Raw genomic sequence first — 17,763 nt, forward strand, 5'->3', positions numbered from 1 at the left:
CCACCTCCACATGGCTCTGCCTTGGACAGCATCAGCAACTGTGGTCACACATGAAATGTCTCTGCTTACCATTGTAGTATGGCTATACTTTTGGTATTTCTGAGACTACTTTATTACCTTTGGCAGACAACGGAAGTAATTTCTTAGTAACGAAGCAGAGAAAAACTTTCTCTGCATATTGCCTTCATTTTCCATTAGTGCTCCTACAGGTCTGAGAAATTCTTGATGGAACAGCAAATACAACTGGTCCCTATCATCTCAAATGATAGGGACAACTAAGCTGTCACACTTTAACACACACAGCCATGCAACTCTGCCTCTAACTTTACCTTAAGGCTTGTGACAGTGGTCTCAACCTTCTCCTCAAACGATTTGAAAGTTGGGGAATTCCTAGGAGAAAAAGAAAGTTGAAGGAAAGAAGAAGAGTCAGTTGCAAACGTAACGGTGTAACTTCATAATTTGGTCAGTGCTTACCAGGCAGCAAGGCTAGGACAGAATGAAGGCTGGCTGGCAGCATGGGGATATAGACTGATAGAGTACAGTCACTTGTGCACTGTCAGTCAAATCCAGTTATGGTAATTGGGTGAGTATTTTTGAGCTACGAATTTGTAATAGCAGAACCTGCCTAGTAATTGAAACCGAACAGTGACTGGCCTGCCTACCCTCTGATACATTTATCATGTTCTCAGAAGAACAACCAGAGAACACCGGCTGTAGTGCTGCATTTCTATGGCTTCATCCATTTGTCTTGTTGCTGTCATGAAACTTACTGTTATGCAAGTTCATAATCTATATAATTAAAAAGATGACAGGTTAATGTCCTGAGGCTAGGATAAAGGAGATTAGAACTAGGTAGGAAGCGGGTCCCAAATGCCTTTGAGGAATCCTGACTCCCCACTCCATGATTTTGTGACTGCAGGTGTATTCTGCTGCTTTCAAAGACAAAGTCTGTGTGGATGCTTGTTCCAAGGGTGCCCATCTGATAAAGCTAAGCCATTCTCTGCCTTTCACTGCCTGTACAACAGAACACAACACTGTTTTGGGGAAAACTGTGAGTTGAACATATCTGAAAAGAATATTAAAAAAAGGGCAACAGATGTGATTTTCCTTCTTAAAGCAAATCACATATTTGCTTTGCTGGTTTGCCTGACAAACTTGTTCGTTCTTTCTTCCTTTCTCTCTTCCTCTCTCTCTCTCTGAAACTTAAAACATAGCTTCTGTCTCATTTTAGATGCATTCAATTTTTTACATTTCTTCCTGCAAACAGAACATACTGACCACAACCAATATCTGCCATGTAATGTGAATATAATGCATATGGTGTTTTAAAGTGAGAGTATGGATCCCCACAGAGATCTGTACTCAAGCTGCCCCTCAGTTGCCAGATGGATGTCTCTTCTCCCCTTTTTGCAACAGCTTCCCCAGTGCTGATAATCCCTGTCCCACGTAGCAAGACAAGCTAAAAGCAGGGAAGCTGGAGGGAGCACAAAAACTTGTCTCCTCCTCCAGCAGCTCAGCCAGCACAGGGGACTTGGACAAATCTACTATGGGTAAAGGACACCTTCTTCTGGTTCTCTGCTCCTGGTTTGACAACTGAGAGCTCAATTACAGCACGTTTGTGCTTCAGTATTAGTGAACTCTGCAGCTCAGAAACTGCTGTCCAGCAGGGTTCCTCTTGTACTTTCTTTACCACAAGAAACAGTGAGGTGACAGGATCTCCCTCAGCCCAGTGCAGTATAATGAAGCAGTCACTTAACTGAGTGTCTAGTTCTTCAGCTTTTTTTTTTTTTTTTCACCTATCTATTGTGGTATACCCACAAAGAGATTATAGAAACTACTACCACTGAAAGCGCAGTGGTGACTCTTAACATGGCTGGCACGATGGACTAAAACCATGACATCCATTTGTTCTTACATGAAATAAAACATAACAGTGATCTTTAACCACAATGGAGGGTGCCCTCAGAGCAGAACAATGAGGCAGAACCACTTTACCCTGGCAGGTGTCTCCATGTCAGCCAGTGGGAAAGGCAAACATGCAGGAGCCTGCACTTCATCTCACAAAGTGATGAAGCCAATGGCTGCTGAAACTTCAGTGTTCTGGTTCATCCTCTTCGCACATTCTAGGAACTTACCATGAGCATCATGATAGCATCTATTTCTGCAAATACATTTACATCATATCCCTCATCAGGCTAAGTTAAAGTGACCCTAATTTAAGGAAAGGGAAACGGAAGGCAGTTGGAAAAATAATGCAGATTTACTTTTGGATTCTGTTAAATAGGTGACAGATTTTTACAGGGTAAGAAGGGTCAAAAGGAGAGATAAATTGAGTTTTATGACTTACATTTGACCCGTAGGTCACACTGGTGAATAGCCTTAAGCTATCCACCTGCTGAAGCTGAATGAATTAGCATCCATCACATAGTTAGGAGATTGGTTTCATTTGTTTTCCCCACATGCTTGGCAGGGAGTGGGGATACTCATATATTTAGAGGCTGAGAGGGTAAAAACCAAGCTGGATCCTAATTTTATTGAAAACAGTCAGAGCTTTACTTGAACAGACATCAATATTTGGCTGCATTCAGTAAAGCATGATTATAGCCATTAAAATATGAAAGCACTCATATAAAATCCCTCTATAGGAGCATGAGCCAAAGCCTGCTGGAGTGGAAAGCATCTCTGATGTTAATGGGCTTTGGATGATGTTCTAGAGAGAGCAAAACAATTGCATTTCAGATTCAGTAATACAAACCTGATAACAATCAACTACTCAAATACCTCTCAGAACTGCTTTGTTTATTCAATGGTTGTACAAGAGATTAAACAGTTAATACAATTAAAAGGAAAATAACACAGACGGCCTGTCCTGAAGCCCTTATCTACATGAATAACCTAAATTGATTAAAGTGGGACTATTCATCCAAGTAGAAACTGCAGGATCAGGATGAAAGTATGCAAATCCCCCCTCATCACACTGTTCAACAACACTGTAGCAAATAGAACATGGGTAGCATATTACCTCATTGCAGGCATGCTTATGGAATGGCGAATAGAGTAACTGTGGGATTAAAGCAAAAGAGAAAGAAAAAAGCTGTAAGATCCAGTTTGCAACGTGATTATAACAATTTTTTTTTAAATAAAAATATATAGAGACATATATTTTCAACAGTACTGGTACTCTTCCTCTCCTGATGGCAACAGCTTGTCAAACTCACTTGTGAGTTCCAGCTCAGTGTCAGCACTGGAGATCTTAGCACCACATTCTCATGTCAACCGATCAGCAATTTAACAGGGCTCAAAAGAATGATGCAAAGCAGCTCCTGGAAATATCCATTTAAATGACGCAGACCCCCGCCACCTACAGAGATACGCAACACGTGACACAGGAACAGGGAGCGACCTCTGTGTCCTGCAGTGACAGTGATAAGCTTGTGTTGGGAGCCTCAGGTTTGTGAACACAAAGATCTGGTCCAAGGCAGTAGGTGAGGAGGTAATTGCTGGTCTTTGTCATACATGCAATGTACACAGCCCAAACAGCACTGGCCTCCAGTATGTATAGCACAACAGGTTACCTAAACAGGAGGTTTCTTCAACCAGAGATGCAGCGCTCAGCTGCAGCAGTTGTTGTCCCCATCTCTAGGATGCTTCACCTCCCCCTTCACATCTCAACCTTACCTGTAGAAAGCGCGTTTCCACAGCCCTCATATGGCTCTCCTTGCCACACTTCTCTCCTCAGACCTCCCAGCAGCAAGAGTATTGGAAGGTTGGCAAGCAAAGGATGGAGCCTCCGCATCCCTCAAAGATCCCCAAATCCTCTAGCACACCTTTAACCCTGCAGATGGCCACCCACTCTAACCACTTGGCTTACATTAGCCATCCTCCCACCTGAGCCATGAAAGCCAACTCTGCTGTAATGCTTCACCTATTCCCTGCTGCTGGGACACACCAAGCCTGTTTTGAATACTATTCTTTATTTGAAGTGTAAAAACTGCCCATAAGTACATTTAGATCTTAACATTATCCATAAATTGCACACTGCAAGAATATGTATTATTTCAAAAATTCGTTCATGGCTACTTTCAGCCTGCTTTGATTGAGAACAGCTAGAGCTTTACTTTAAGGGACATCAACATTCGGCTGCAATCAAACAAAGCATGATTATAGCATTAAAACATGAAACTTTCATATAAACAGCATGTGTTTGTTCTAAACTATAAAAATTCAGAGAAGCACTATGTTCATATACATACAAAAGATTTTTTTTTTCCAGATTAAAGATTCAAAAACACTGGGGGGAGTTGGGAAGAAGAGCTATTTGGCAAGCTGGTGGGACAGAGAGATTTTATATGAACTGTGTGTTGTTGTATATATTTTAAGGCTTCAGCTAAGCTCAGATAGACAAGAACTGACAGCAGACAATGCAAATGTTTCATGTTCAATTTTTCAGATAATTTTTAAGACTTACGAAAGAATAGCCAAAACATTTCACAAGTGCAGCAAATCTTTAACAAACCTAGTGAAATTAAATAAGCATGCTTGCCATTTTAGTCTTGTAACACAAGACAAATAGGCAAAAATAAGATTTTGGAAGTATTTCAGCATAGGCTGCTCCTCTTCTAATAGCGAACATTCCAAATATGAAGGCCTAAGTAAGAAGATGACATTGTGCCACATTAAATTTCCACAGCTGAGAGATGGCATGTGACAGACAATCTGAATACTAAGAGCACGTTTCACTGAGTTAATTTAATTTCTTTAAAGAGGTAAGGATGCAAGTTACAGGAACAGTGACAAAGTCTTCTTTTACTAGAAGCCTAAAACACTAAGCTTTTTTGAAGACACACGTGTCTGTGATGGTGATTAGTGCAGAGGCAGAGAACAGAGATCCTTCCTGACAAAGGTTGCTAAACGTTACATTTTGGTTTCACCTCAGAGTGAGGTGGGAATGTCAATCTATGCCCCGTTTTGAAGTTCTCAGTGAAGCAGGAGTCCATGTTAGGATTACTTAGCTGAACAGAACTGCTCTCCAGCTGTCCTGTGCACTGACCATGCTACGAGGCCAGAGGGACTGCTGGGGATTTGGGCTGTTCAGCCCCTCACGGGGTGAACTGACATAAAGCCAGACCGCTTGTAGAATCTTTCAGCACACATAAAATTATTTTATAATTCATCATATACCGAAGTGCTTTACAGCATCAATAAATTCAAGCTCTAAACACAAAGAACCCTTTTAATCATGTGAAGAACTTGGCCTCCTATTGGAAATCTCCCCAGGCCTCAAGACTTTCAAAGAGCCACCATGTACACTTCATGACTAATATACTTTTGGTTTATTGAAGAGGAGGTATTTAAATACTTTATACAATCTTTCTAAAACTCTGCAGGCTGAACAGAACTTCTACTGAATGTTTGCTGTTTATGTTCCAACCTCTGACACAAAAAGATGGTTGATAGAATGTGATTATGTATAAATAGGTTTTCCCAAGAGCAACATATTTTGAATGTGTTCATTATTTGAATTTGAGACTAATCTACTGAAGAGCAAGGCAAACACTTAGTTCACTTCTTTCCTCATTATACTGACCATGCTGTAGAAATAAGGCATTGCAGTTTAAGTAGCATATGTTTTTATCATATAGAACGATACTGAAAGGCAAGAGGTTACTGCATTACGTGCCACAAAACAAATTCTGTCCAATACAGAAGCAGTATTCAAGGAGAATAACATGTCTTACCCAATTGAATGTGATCTGTGGTGGATGCATGAGGAAAGAAAAGCAAGAGTTAAAAGTATTAGGAAAACACAACAAAAATACACATATATATCTGTAGTATGTCAAACTGCCCAAAGACAAAAATACAATCATTTGCATTCAAATTTTGATGCTGGAATTCACACTAGAATATGGATCTGTTGAGATTCCTTCAAAACAATAATTTTCACAGACTTTTCACTACACAGTCACCTATTCTGTGTGCAACAAAGAATGGAAATTTTGTCTGCTAAACTTTGTGTTATCTTCATTAGATGAGATCTAAACAATGCTAACTGGTTTCCTTCCCAAAATCCTACCTTAACCTCATTTAAGAGTAAATATAGACAAATTGGAATTGTACATCAGCAAAAAATGTCTTTTTTTCCCCCCTCTGGATTTCTTAATCATCTCTCAGTTGAGAAAGGTATGGAAAAAATAAGGGGCTTTTAACTCCTAAAATGACATTTTCTAAATTACTTCTTCCATCTTGGAAAAAAATACTTGAAACACTTTGAACCTGTTTTCCAGCTCACAAGAAACTTAATTAAGGCAGCAGAACCGGGAGAGGCACACTGATATATAATATTCAAAGGATGTCATTAAGGTTCTAAAGTCGAGAAACGATGAGGCAGACAGCCTCTCCTTCATCTGTGTGTTATTGATGTAGTCTTTAATTACAGACCACTTCAAGGGAACACCTGCCTTGTGCAGTGAGCCAGATAGATGTTGTACACTTAATGAACATCTCCTCAATATTTATTTTTCCCATCCTGTTTCAATGTGTGGTGGGATGTGTTATTTGCTGCACAATATGCACACCTTGTCCTGAAGAAAAGCATTGATTTCTTCAGGGTTATTTACAGGGCTCATCATCATGTATATTGGTGCTCTGAAACATTAATGGATTTATGCTTAGACCAGCTAAGTAATACTGTTGCCATATGTACCGCCTTTTCCTACCTGCTGACTCCCAGTACCAGCCACCCTCTTCTCCATGTTAATACTGATACTTGTACAACCATAAACCAGGGAAATCTGTGTTACTGCAGAGCTCTAAAGTCCAGCATGAATGAAGGGGCAGGTGACAGCAGAAATGAGAGAAAACAACTGCTTCACCCATCAGCAAAAGAAATACTTATGAAATTACAGACAGAAGCAAGACAATATTTCCGTTTCCTTTGTAGGGGATATCAGAGACACAGAGGTTTAACAATGGTAGTTTGGGGCATGATAGCTACAATATTTAACTGAGGGAGTCCAGCAACAGTTTTAAGTGCCCAGAACATCCCTAGATCATGGTAATCCCGGAAACGTACACCAAAAGGCTGTGCAAAAACTCCACCACCACAATGAAAAACCCAAAAGGCACACCAATAGAGGTGCAGCAAAAATCAACTCCCACAGCACTAAAGCAGATTAATTATACCTGAGCCATCTCCAACAGATATTGGCCTAACTTCTAAAAACTTCCAATGAGTGAGATTTCATAGCCTTCAGAAATAACCTGTGCCCACGGTCAGCTTCACTAGTGAACTCTTTTCCTGATCTCTCGTATTCCTACATCCTCACTCTCATTATTCAGCCACATTCATCAAACACTCTTACTGGCTGTATTTTCTGAAGCTTTTTTTTTTTTTTTTTTAATTATTTTCCTCCTCATTCCTTCCAGTTCATTGGCAAACTATTCCAAGGACGCTGCCCTTGCACTGGCCCGAATGCCCCAGCCGAGCCCTCATGGGAGCTGAGCAGAGCAATTCTTTCCCAAATCTTACAAACACACACTCCTGTAACACTTTCTGGAATTCTGTTTGTGTCAGCAGTGACAGCATCACTGCGTTGACTCCTGCTGCATTTGTGAGCCACCTGCCTAGCACTTTCTAGGCCCATATCTGCAAAGCCACTGCCAGCTGGCTGGTCAGTGCTCCCGATCTCTGCTTTTGACTTTTTTTCCATCTGTCAATAATGTACCTGACATTTTCCTATACCGAATTTTATTTTATCATTTAATACAATTTTTAATTCTAATCCTGCTGTTGAAAGTGCTTGCATTCCCTCCCACTGCAGTCATCTGGGGATTTTAAGTGTATGCATGATGCCATCATCTAAACCTGTAATGGAAAATGCCAAAGACTAACAGACTCAGGACAGATGGAAGCAAAATCCTGCATTATGGTGAGCTACTGAGACCTATTCTTTGAATATAATTTTCAACTCCCTATGCCCTCTTCCTGCTAAAGCAGTAACACTTGAACTGTATTTCTCTAGTACACTTATAGGACTGCAAAAACAGTATGGACAGTCTTACCAAAGTCAAACTCTATCACATCTCCTGTCTCTGCTCTGTCCTCTGCAACAGGTGCTGTCAGCTCAAGATAATTGTTCTTGACAAGCCCTTTTACGTTTTTGCGATCTTGGTATCTTCTAAACACTTAGAAAATGCTCCAGCAGGGGGATTGGACTACATGACCTTTTAAAGTCCCTTCCAATCCCTAACATTCTGTGATTCTGTGAAAATAACAGGTTAATGCATTCTCCTGGTATCTGCTTTGTATTTTCCAGAACTTCCCTTGCCCCTTTCCAGAAGGAAGAACTTTGCCTTCCTCTAACCCTCCAGGCCCTCAAATGCCTCCTGTGCCAATTCTGCTCATCTCGGAGGGGCACATTCAGCTGCCCCAGCCATGCCCCCAAGCTCTCCGCCCTGCAGCCTTCTCTCTCTTCCCACAGGTGCCTTCCAGCTCCTGGCAGGAATGAGGCATCACGTTATTCATCTTTATAGCTGGCTTGTCCCAGGCACTGAATTTAAAAGGGGTCTGTGTGATCATGTAATTAAGATAAAATGTAAGAGACAGCTGAACGAAGGATGTATAAGCAGTATAACTGCTGACATCCTAATTTGCATGCACGCCTTTGTTAGCTTAACCTTTAAATGCATGTACTTGTATGGTAGTAATGTATGTGACAGTGTGTATGTAGTAGTATACTCTACATAGTTTCCTTTTTCTTATTTTTTAAAAACCAACAAAAAAACCCCAGAAAGTTTCCCACTCAGTATCACAACTTATTTTTAAAAATGCGATCAGCAGGGCTGAAACTCTTAGAGCCACAAAGACAGCTGCAGAGCAGTCCAGCAATATTGCTGAAAAATATCCACACTTTACCAGTGTGCAAAAGTGCATGGGATAAAGCCCCTCAACTGAGCTGGGGATGGAAGGGCTACAAAATACCCTGATGCTATATCATTAATCACAGGAGCTATTGATGAAGAATCTGTTAACTATATTAATAGTTCCTGGTTTGTAACCCAAAGCAAAGAAGTATGGGTGTACTGGTTTTATATGCATTTCTGGTATTCCTAGTAACATGATAATAGAATGCATTACAACTGTAAAGAGACCTTACAAGCACTAATAACTAATACAGAATCTAGAAGATGTAAAATGCTAATGATTATTCATGCACAAAATGGGTTAGAGAGTTGAAACACTTGGGAAGCTGGAGTGGGGATGAAAGAGTAGCAAGGCAGCTGCATCAAAAGCATCCTGTCCCCAAAGGGAGGCTTCTCTTCGTTTTTTCTTGTATATTTAATCTTCTTGAAATCTAAAACAGCGAAACAGCACATTCAGGGGAGTCTATCTGGCCTGTTTCTGATATATGATATTTTAGTAAATATTTCTAGAGATAATCCAAGGTGAAAAATCTTTCAGGTTATTAAGGCCCTGCATCTTCAGAACAGAAACATATGCGTTTCATGGGGTGCACAGTACAGATGACATAGGAGGCAACCTGGAAAACAGAATTTTGTTTCACAAAGAAGGCAGGATTCAATATTTAAAGTCAGACTGACTACAAACCCTTTCAAAATCACCATCGCCACAGGCAGGGGGTAAAGGCCAAACACACCAGACTGCTGAACATACCGGGAATTATGATGACCATCTGGATTTCAGAAATCAGTTTTTCAAGTGTCTGCTCTGAATGAAAGCAGAATAGGGATTTTTCATCTGGATGCTATTGGTTGCTATCAGCCTTAATGCCTAACCAAGAGAATTAAGCCAGAGTCTGATGTGTGTTTAAATCAGCATTATGGGAGGGAGTGGTAATAATCCATATTCTCCATCACTGAAATAAAATTATTTGGATTAGCAACAAAGCAAGCAAGCAATAAAACAAAGCATGCATGCCTCCTTACAGCTTACTCCGCCAAACACAAAGGGCATTGGAGTGGGATAGGGGAAGATTTTTAAAAACAGGTTATTTAAGTGATAAGGATTACAGTGTGACCCCACACAGAACTTCACCCGCCCAAGAGAAGCCAAGATCTTCAGCCAGCTTTGTTGCTGAGAGAAGCATACTGACCATCATTCCAGATTTAGGATGTTCAGCAGATGCAGAAGGCACAAGTCACACCATGTTTTATGTAACTACGGGATGCTGGCTACACTGCTTGCTGCTTCATCACCAAGAGAACCCTCCTCACTGAGAACTCAACTGAAAACAGTAAGCCTCTACAAAAAATGGCAGTGCCGGCAGTTCATATTTTCCCAAAAAATTCCCAATCAGGTTCCAGGTAATAATTTCAATCAAGAAGCTTGTTTCTAGTAGCTTTCTTTGATTCATCAAAATGCTTATGGACTTAGCTTCTGCTTTGACTTAGCTTCTGCTTTGAGCCCTTGGCTAAAGAGCTAATGGGATAAATGCCACCCATCTGCTTCCCCAGCACTAGTCAGAGGCATGATCAGCATGGGGGGTGATACTGACAGGTAAGACAAAGGAATTTGGTAACAGTGATTAATTAAGGGAAATACCAAAGGACAAACATGCTTTATTACATTTCTGCCTTGGCAGTGAATTTCACACCCTACGCAGAGCCCAAGCTACTGGACCTGGGAAGTACCAAATTGCCAGAATCATCCTGCCCTCTGTGATGAAGAGCCCGTGTCTGATGTGCCTGCACTCCCACTCCCTGGTCACTGCTGCAGGATCCAAGGGATGGAAGCAGCAACAGGACCTGGTCACTGAGCAGTGGGCTTGTCTTTGGTGCAGGAGGAAGTGTTAAAAAAGAACAGAAAACGAAATACAGGACACATTTGTGCCACACGCAGCACATACATCATGCATTTCTCAAAAATATACAATACAACTACAAGTGCAGGGAAGGCAGTAAGAATAAACAAAGGTAGGAAAAGGCTTGCAAAACCAACTCATGCAACTGAAGCCTCAGCCTGGAAAAGAGGGAGCTGAAGGGAAATACAAGAAAACCACAGGAAATCATGAGTGACATGAAGGACAGAAGGACTACACTCAGTGTTTCTCATCACAGAAGAGCCACAAGGTATCAAAGGAAAAAACAGAGAGACTCAGAATAGGGAATGAACAAATAAACCACAAACTTCTTTACCATATAACTGTTAGTATCTGTTCATCTGAGGAGACCTGAGGTTATATGTATCTCAAAAGTTTATACAAGTTAAAATAATTTTTTTTAAAAAGATAAATTCATAAAGAAAAACTCTTCAAATACTTTTAAATGAAAGTTCAAACCTCTGTTTTAGAAATTTTTCAGCTCTCAGACTGCTGAATGCTAAAAACAAGGTACTAGGAAAACATAACTGCATGCCTCTTTATGCTTATATTATCTTTTACGCATATACTATCTATGGATTTTTTGCTGTACTGAGTCAAACAATTCTTAGTTTACGTTCATACCCTGGTTGCAAGTCACTGACAAGATTTCCATTTTAAACTGCAGTGTGGAAAAAGACATTATAAAGCAGACCATACAGTGATGAAGATCTTCCTTTTATGGTTTTATCTAGAAAAACAGTAGGACTTCTGGAGGGGGTTTATTAAGCTGTACGTAAGAGGTAGGTATGAAGGAGGGACTCTAAAGATTTCTCAAGAGTCAGACCAAAAATTTTTAAAAGTGGAAACATAACATTTAGCTACCAAGAACTATGCTTCAGCCATTTGCCAAAAAACCAAAACCAACCAACCAACCAAAAAAAAAACCAAAACCAAACCACTAACACTCCCTCTCTCCCAAAATAAAATAACCGAAAAGAAGCAAAAAAACCTCACAAACCAACCAACCAACAAACATATATATTTGAAATACTGTAAAATGGATTCACACAATTCTTAGGATATGGTTACCTCACACATTACAAAATGACATAAAAAGTGACTACATATAAATGTCTCTAATAAATGAGATCCTAATTGTGCAGCTCAAACAATATCTTGTAGAGTTACCCACGTCTATTTCAACACAAAAAATCAACTCCCTAAAACACTTGAGAATAAGTTTTGAAATACTGCTACCTAGTTGAAAACTGAAGTGCTGGTTTACAGCATCCAATTTCTTCATTTATGCTCTCATTCTGAGGAATGTTCAGATCATCACTTTTAAAGGTACATCAACATATAAAGCCTGACATTTATTTTGTACTTAAGTGGCAGTTCTTCTCCAGACCTCAACTCTGGTTATTTTCTTTTTTTTTTTTTTTTTTTATAAATACAACTGCAGAATAAAACTTTGCCTTTGTATATCTTGGAAAAAAATGATGAAAATACTCTGAAATGTTTTTTGATATATCTCTCCACAAGCAGATCCAAGGCAGGCTTGTTTTTTTTCAGATAATGTTGGTCTCCAGGATCCATATATGAATAAAAGTGGGTTTACTATAGACCTAACAGCATTTTTTTTTTGTTCCATTTTACTTGTACATTTCCTGAAGCTTGAACAGTTATTCCAAAAGGATTTCAAATTGCACTTTTTTTTTTTTTTTTAACCAGGACTCAAGTGAGAACTATATCTTCATTCATCGTTACTCCTCCTTTCTGGCTGAAACCATGAATGTTGTAAAATACACTGACTACAAACTACTTGAACTTTTAAAACACTAATGTGGAAGGAAGAGAAAAGCTAACAGAGGACTTATGCTTTTTGTCCTGAAAACAAGACCAGAGAAGGAGCAGATTCCCGTACCTCATATCTCCAAACTTCTTGCTGATAGCAGTTCCCACATTGCTGATAGCTGCTGTCGCTTTTTGTCCTGCATGGCTCAGGGTTTCATGTGTCTTCTTGTAACTAGAAACAAAAATTAGAACAGAAATAGTGATAAGTATTAAAGAATAGAGGCTAGAATCCCCTGCAGTTAATTCCTTTTTCCCTTATTTTCACATCTTAAGGTCCCATCCACTGAAAGGTTAAGAAACACAACAGCTGTAGCACAAGAAATTACAAAGATGCTCGCTTCTGCACAGCTTCCTAAGGGCAGTTTGATCCTAATGTGAGCAAAATGCTCTCCAGAGCAATTCTTCACCCCCTTGCAGATAACACCCCCGAGTGGGTCAGCGCAAGCTGCTGTTTAAAAGTAAAAGGCAGCAATTTATTGAATACCTGCTTGATACAACTTCTACGCATTTACATTAATTAGCTTTTTTTGCAGAAGACACTTTGTAGCAAAATCTGCTGCATAAAACACTGAAAAGAATCAGGACGTATACAGCTCCATGCATATACACATTAGGTACATTTAAAAGATGCACTACACAATTATTTATTGATATTTCAGATGAGAGAAAATTGATCAAATCTGTTTCCATATGCTACAATTTTAATTTTAAAAAATTATTTAAAGGAAGAATGTTTTGGAAGAGACAGAGAAAGACGAAAAAATATAGACAGTGAATGCATACTCTAAATAGCATTGAAACCTTTCAGAAGTCATTTCACGTATAGTATATACATTCAAACACAGAACCATCTAAATTAACTGATCCAGAATAAATGCTCTGACCCACAGAGACTCTTCAGTTAAGTTGCATTCTCAGAGTAATCAATAAGCTTTTCTGCACAGATGCTTTTTTGCTGAGTAAACTAACTCTGAGCGTGTCAGAGGCTTCCTTCCGCGTAAATGATCTGATACTGCCAGTGACGCAAACAAGCTCAGAATTAGAAGCACTGACCTAGTAACAAAAGGAGAGCACAATGTAATCAGTCTTGGATGCTGTGGTGTGCGTTGGCAGACAATAACTGAAGAAATTATCGTGAAAAATTAAGAAATACAATTTCGCTAGTTCTAATTCTCCTTTGAACAAATTCTGTAAGATTACAAATGTGTACCAAAATGCACTGGAGATTGATAACAAAAATCCACTGCCCAATTCCTGAAATGGAGTATTTTCTTCTTGCTTTTAGGTATATGAAAACAATATAACTTTGTGGAGGCAGGAGGGGAAATAAGAGAAGTTTAACATTTGCAATTCTGCACATCTTTATAGCCTCAGCAGTACCTATTGCCAAGAGCCCTTTGCTGAGGAGTGTATTTCACAAACCACCGGTTAGAAGGCAGATGCCACATAACGCTCTGTTCTTTTAGATGGTATTCTAGTCAACAAATCATTTCCCCCCACACAAATGTTTTTATGTTCCTAAGCCACAAAGTATCTTACAGCCCACTGACCTAACAAGTTCTGAAACTGCCAAGTGCAATGGCTCATTCTGTGAAGGTGCTCGTCCCTGTTTCCACTGACCAGAAAGGTCACCTGCAGGGACCAACTCAGACCAGGGTACCCAATCTCTGGAAAACCAGAGTTAGATAAGCTGAAGTAATCACATGCACAATGTTGAATGACAAGGGCTAAAACACTGCAACGGTGACAGAAGGAGCACTAATAATGATTAGAAAGGCAGGAGCACTTATGGTAGGTTATGCCTGTTTTATTTCTTCTGGTAGAATACAAAGGAGACTGAAAAGATTGTTTTCACTGGGTCTCCTTTCTCCTCAGCCCTGCTGGCCTGTTCCTGGACACTGAAAGATTGCAACACTTATTTCACTGAGGCCTCAATACTCTAGCTTGACGGGTTTAATAGCTCTGTCATTGTCTTCTTGTCAGTGGACATACTCTCATATAAACTAGTGTGGATGAGACCCTATAATTTACATTTATGAAGTTTCAAACTATGAGCAGGTAGCTTTTTGATAAGTCCTGCGTATGAAAAAAATTCTAATGCCTGTGTGTTTATTTATATACATATATATATATATGATATATATAGGCATTTCTTAAAATGCCTACATTACTGCATTCAAGTCTTTAGACATTTTCCTAACAGGGAAGTTTCCTAAACCATTCAGCATGAAGTGGAATTTTGCTGATGACAAAATAAAGTCCAAGACTTGACTTCTAGGTCTAAAATGTCCTTGGTAGTAGAACCTATTTATGTACCATTGACTATACACAGTAAAATACTTCGCAGATATCCTCCCAAACCATTTTTTGAAAATGACACCTTGGAGTTCATTTTATTCACAGGCATATTTAGTTTTATGATAAAACCTCCATGCCTTACTTTTCTGTTGCAGGTTCTTCACACTGGGTAGAACTGTTAAGAGAATAGTCCCAAGTATGCCATACAGCAGACAGATTCAACTTTAATTAAGAAATATTAGAGTCCCCAATGTATTTCTGAACATTACACTGGTCCGAACACACCTTCTGGGAATTGTCTGAATTCCAATTAGTATTGTGTTTTCTTTGTAAATACCATAAACCAAACATCCTCCTCTCCCATGGAGATTGGATGTATGTTCCTAATACTTTTGACATTACATAACAGTGTAAATCCAGCTAAGCCTGTTATAAAACTGGTCTTTTTCAGCACCAACTTCAGCAAAAATGACCTTTGACATGAATCCCCCCTCCCTCCAGCAATGCTGAAGACCAGCTTGAAGGAACAACAGCAAAAAAATTAAAAGTAAAAATGCATCGCAACATGCAATACCTGTCAGCAGAAAAAAGAAACAGTAATTTGCATCTCAGCAGAGCTCACTGATAGCTTAAAAGTCAGACACCCCCATCCCTGCCTCTCCCGCATTATGCATATCACTGCACCTTCTTCATAAATAAATTATCTTTCCACAGATCACATTCCCTTACTGTAGTTAGTTATGCTCTGTATTGACATACAGCACAGTATTTTGGCTCAGATACTTTTATCATCATAGTTATGTCATATTTACAGCATTTGAGACCTTGCCAAACACCCTAGTAACAATGATCTCTTTAGCATATTCTCTCTGACCTCTGGGAATCTTCTCAGTTATATGCAGCATTAATAATCTGTGCAAACAATTTTGATATCCTCATGTGACACACATCAGTTTGCAGCTTTGTTTTAATGCACTGAACAGATTACATAATTTTCAGAAACCTTTAAGAGCAGAAATAGAGTTGGATATTCCAGGTAAGTCCTAATAACATTTACTCCTTGGAAAAAGTGCTGTAGGTTTGGCTTAAGTCCTCCTAACACCACCGGTTGCTCCAGCATGAGAAGTCACCTGCAAGACGTGCCCAGCCTCACCCTCTGAACAGCCACTGCAAGTCCTGACCACCCAGCTCATGACAAACAGCATCTCAACAGGCTGTCAGCCATTGGCTGAAATAAGGAGGTTCTACCTGAATATGAGGAGAAACTTCTTTGAGGGTGACAGAACACTGGAACAGGCTGCCCAGAGAGGTTGTGGAGTCTCCTTGTCTGGAGACATTCAAAACCCACCTGGACGCATCTGCTCTGGGTGAACCTGCTTTAGTAGGTGTGTTGAACTAGATGATCTCCAGAGGTCACTTCCAACCCCAACTATTCTGTGATTCTGTGACCCTGCACCTTACAGCAGGAATGCTGCAGCAGAAACAAACTCCAAGAATTTTGGATGCAGAGACTCAAAAAATTTCGTCTTCCACCCAACCCACAGTGTGCAGTTTTCACACCAATAAATCACAAGGCTCTATGTTTTTCTTTCACTAATACAAAGTCACCATAACCTTCCCAAGTTTAACAGCGTTTTGCAAGATGCCCAGTAGGATTACTAAAAGTAGAAACAGGCTACTTGATTTATGCAGTTATAGTAGGAATGCCTTCTCTGCTTTTCTGCCATCTAAACATACCCCCTAGCACAGAAGAATTGCTGGTAATGGCTAACATATCCCATGCTTTTCACTTAGCACTTAACAGTAAATATTTATAACTTATTTCACAGACAAGAAAGAGAAAACAAAGGGTATGTGAATTGTTGTCACAATTGTAAACTTGTAAATAAAACTCACCTGTGCCATTTTGAACATTAACTTTTTATGGCATTAACTGGAATTCCATCTATCATCTTCCAATTATATTTTTTTAATAGGGTATTTTTTTTAACAGAAACAATTGTTTATAGAACTGGTTATTAGAAGTTATAATGAAATATGCTGATATTGTAGTTACATTCTGATAATATGCCAAACACATTTAAAAGAAGCTTTAAGGATAACTCAACATCTCCAGTACTGTAACATACTAATTAGGCAAAGTAGATTTGGAGCATATTTTGACTGCTTTTTCACCTGAAGTTTCATATACTGCATTTAGGTTGTACTATCATATGACAACCAGGACTCACTAGCTGGTTTTCACAGCCAGTGAAAGCAAATGAAAGAAGATACTGTTTCATAAAACGCAATGTGCAAAGGAAATAGTGCTTCATATGGAGTATAGCCAGGCAGCAGACATACAGACAGGTCAGAGAATGAGATGTTTAAATGACCACCATCATCTGCAGGGTCAGACAGGATGGATAATCACGCTGCATGCTATTTGATCTCAAGTCAGTACAGAATTGCCCTTCGCAGGGCAGATTTAAATCTAACCTTCCTTCATAGGTGCAGTACGTGGACTGTTGACAGAAGGAGGCTACAAATATAATATTCATATTTTACACAGCAAGCTGCACATTTGACCTAGTAGAGGAAATTACAAAGAATTTAAATTTGGCTTCTGCAAAAGTAGTACATTGCTAATTAGTACATCTTCATTCAGCATTGTGCCTCTCCATCAATGCTTGCTGGCAAAATTAAGCCATTTGAGAAACCCTCTTCTGTGATAAAGCTTACATAAGATGCAACAAAATGCAAACAATTAACAACAAAACCATACAGTAGAGCAGAGCCTGGTAGCACA

At 39.5% G+C, this 17,763-nt stretch overlaps 1 protein-coding gene across 2 annotated transcripts in view; it reads right to left on the reverse strand.

The window, feature by feature from the left end:
- TPD52L1 (TPD52 like 1) overlaps nt 1-17,763 on the reverse strand; it is a 57,376-nt gene that overhangs the window by 5,588 nt on the left and 34,025 nt on the right. For both annotated transcript variants that reach the window (XM_082047186.1, XM_082047185.1), the window contains exons 4-6: nt 12,748-12,849; nt 3,023-3,061; nt 330-390 (exon numbers count right to left, since the gene is read on the reverse strand). In XM_082047186.1, coding sequence (XP_081903312.1) covers nt 330-390; nt 3,023-3,061; nt 12,748-12,849 — 202 coding nt within the window. The remainder of the gene's footprint in view (nt 1-329; nt 391-3,022; nt 3,062-12,747; nt 12,850-17,763) is intronic.

The sequence above is a fragment of the Streptopelia decaocto genome (assembly GCF_964273445.1).
Source record: "Streptopelia decaocto genome assembly, chromosome: 3".
NCBI classification, from domain to species: domain Eukaryota; kingdom Metazoa; phylum Chordata; class Aves; order Columbiformes; family Columbidae; genus Streptopelia; species Streptopelia decaocto.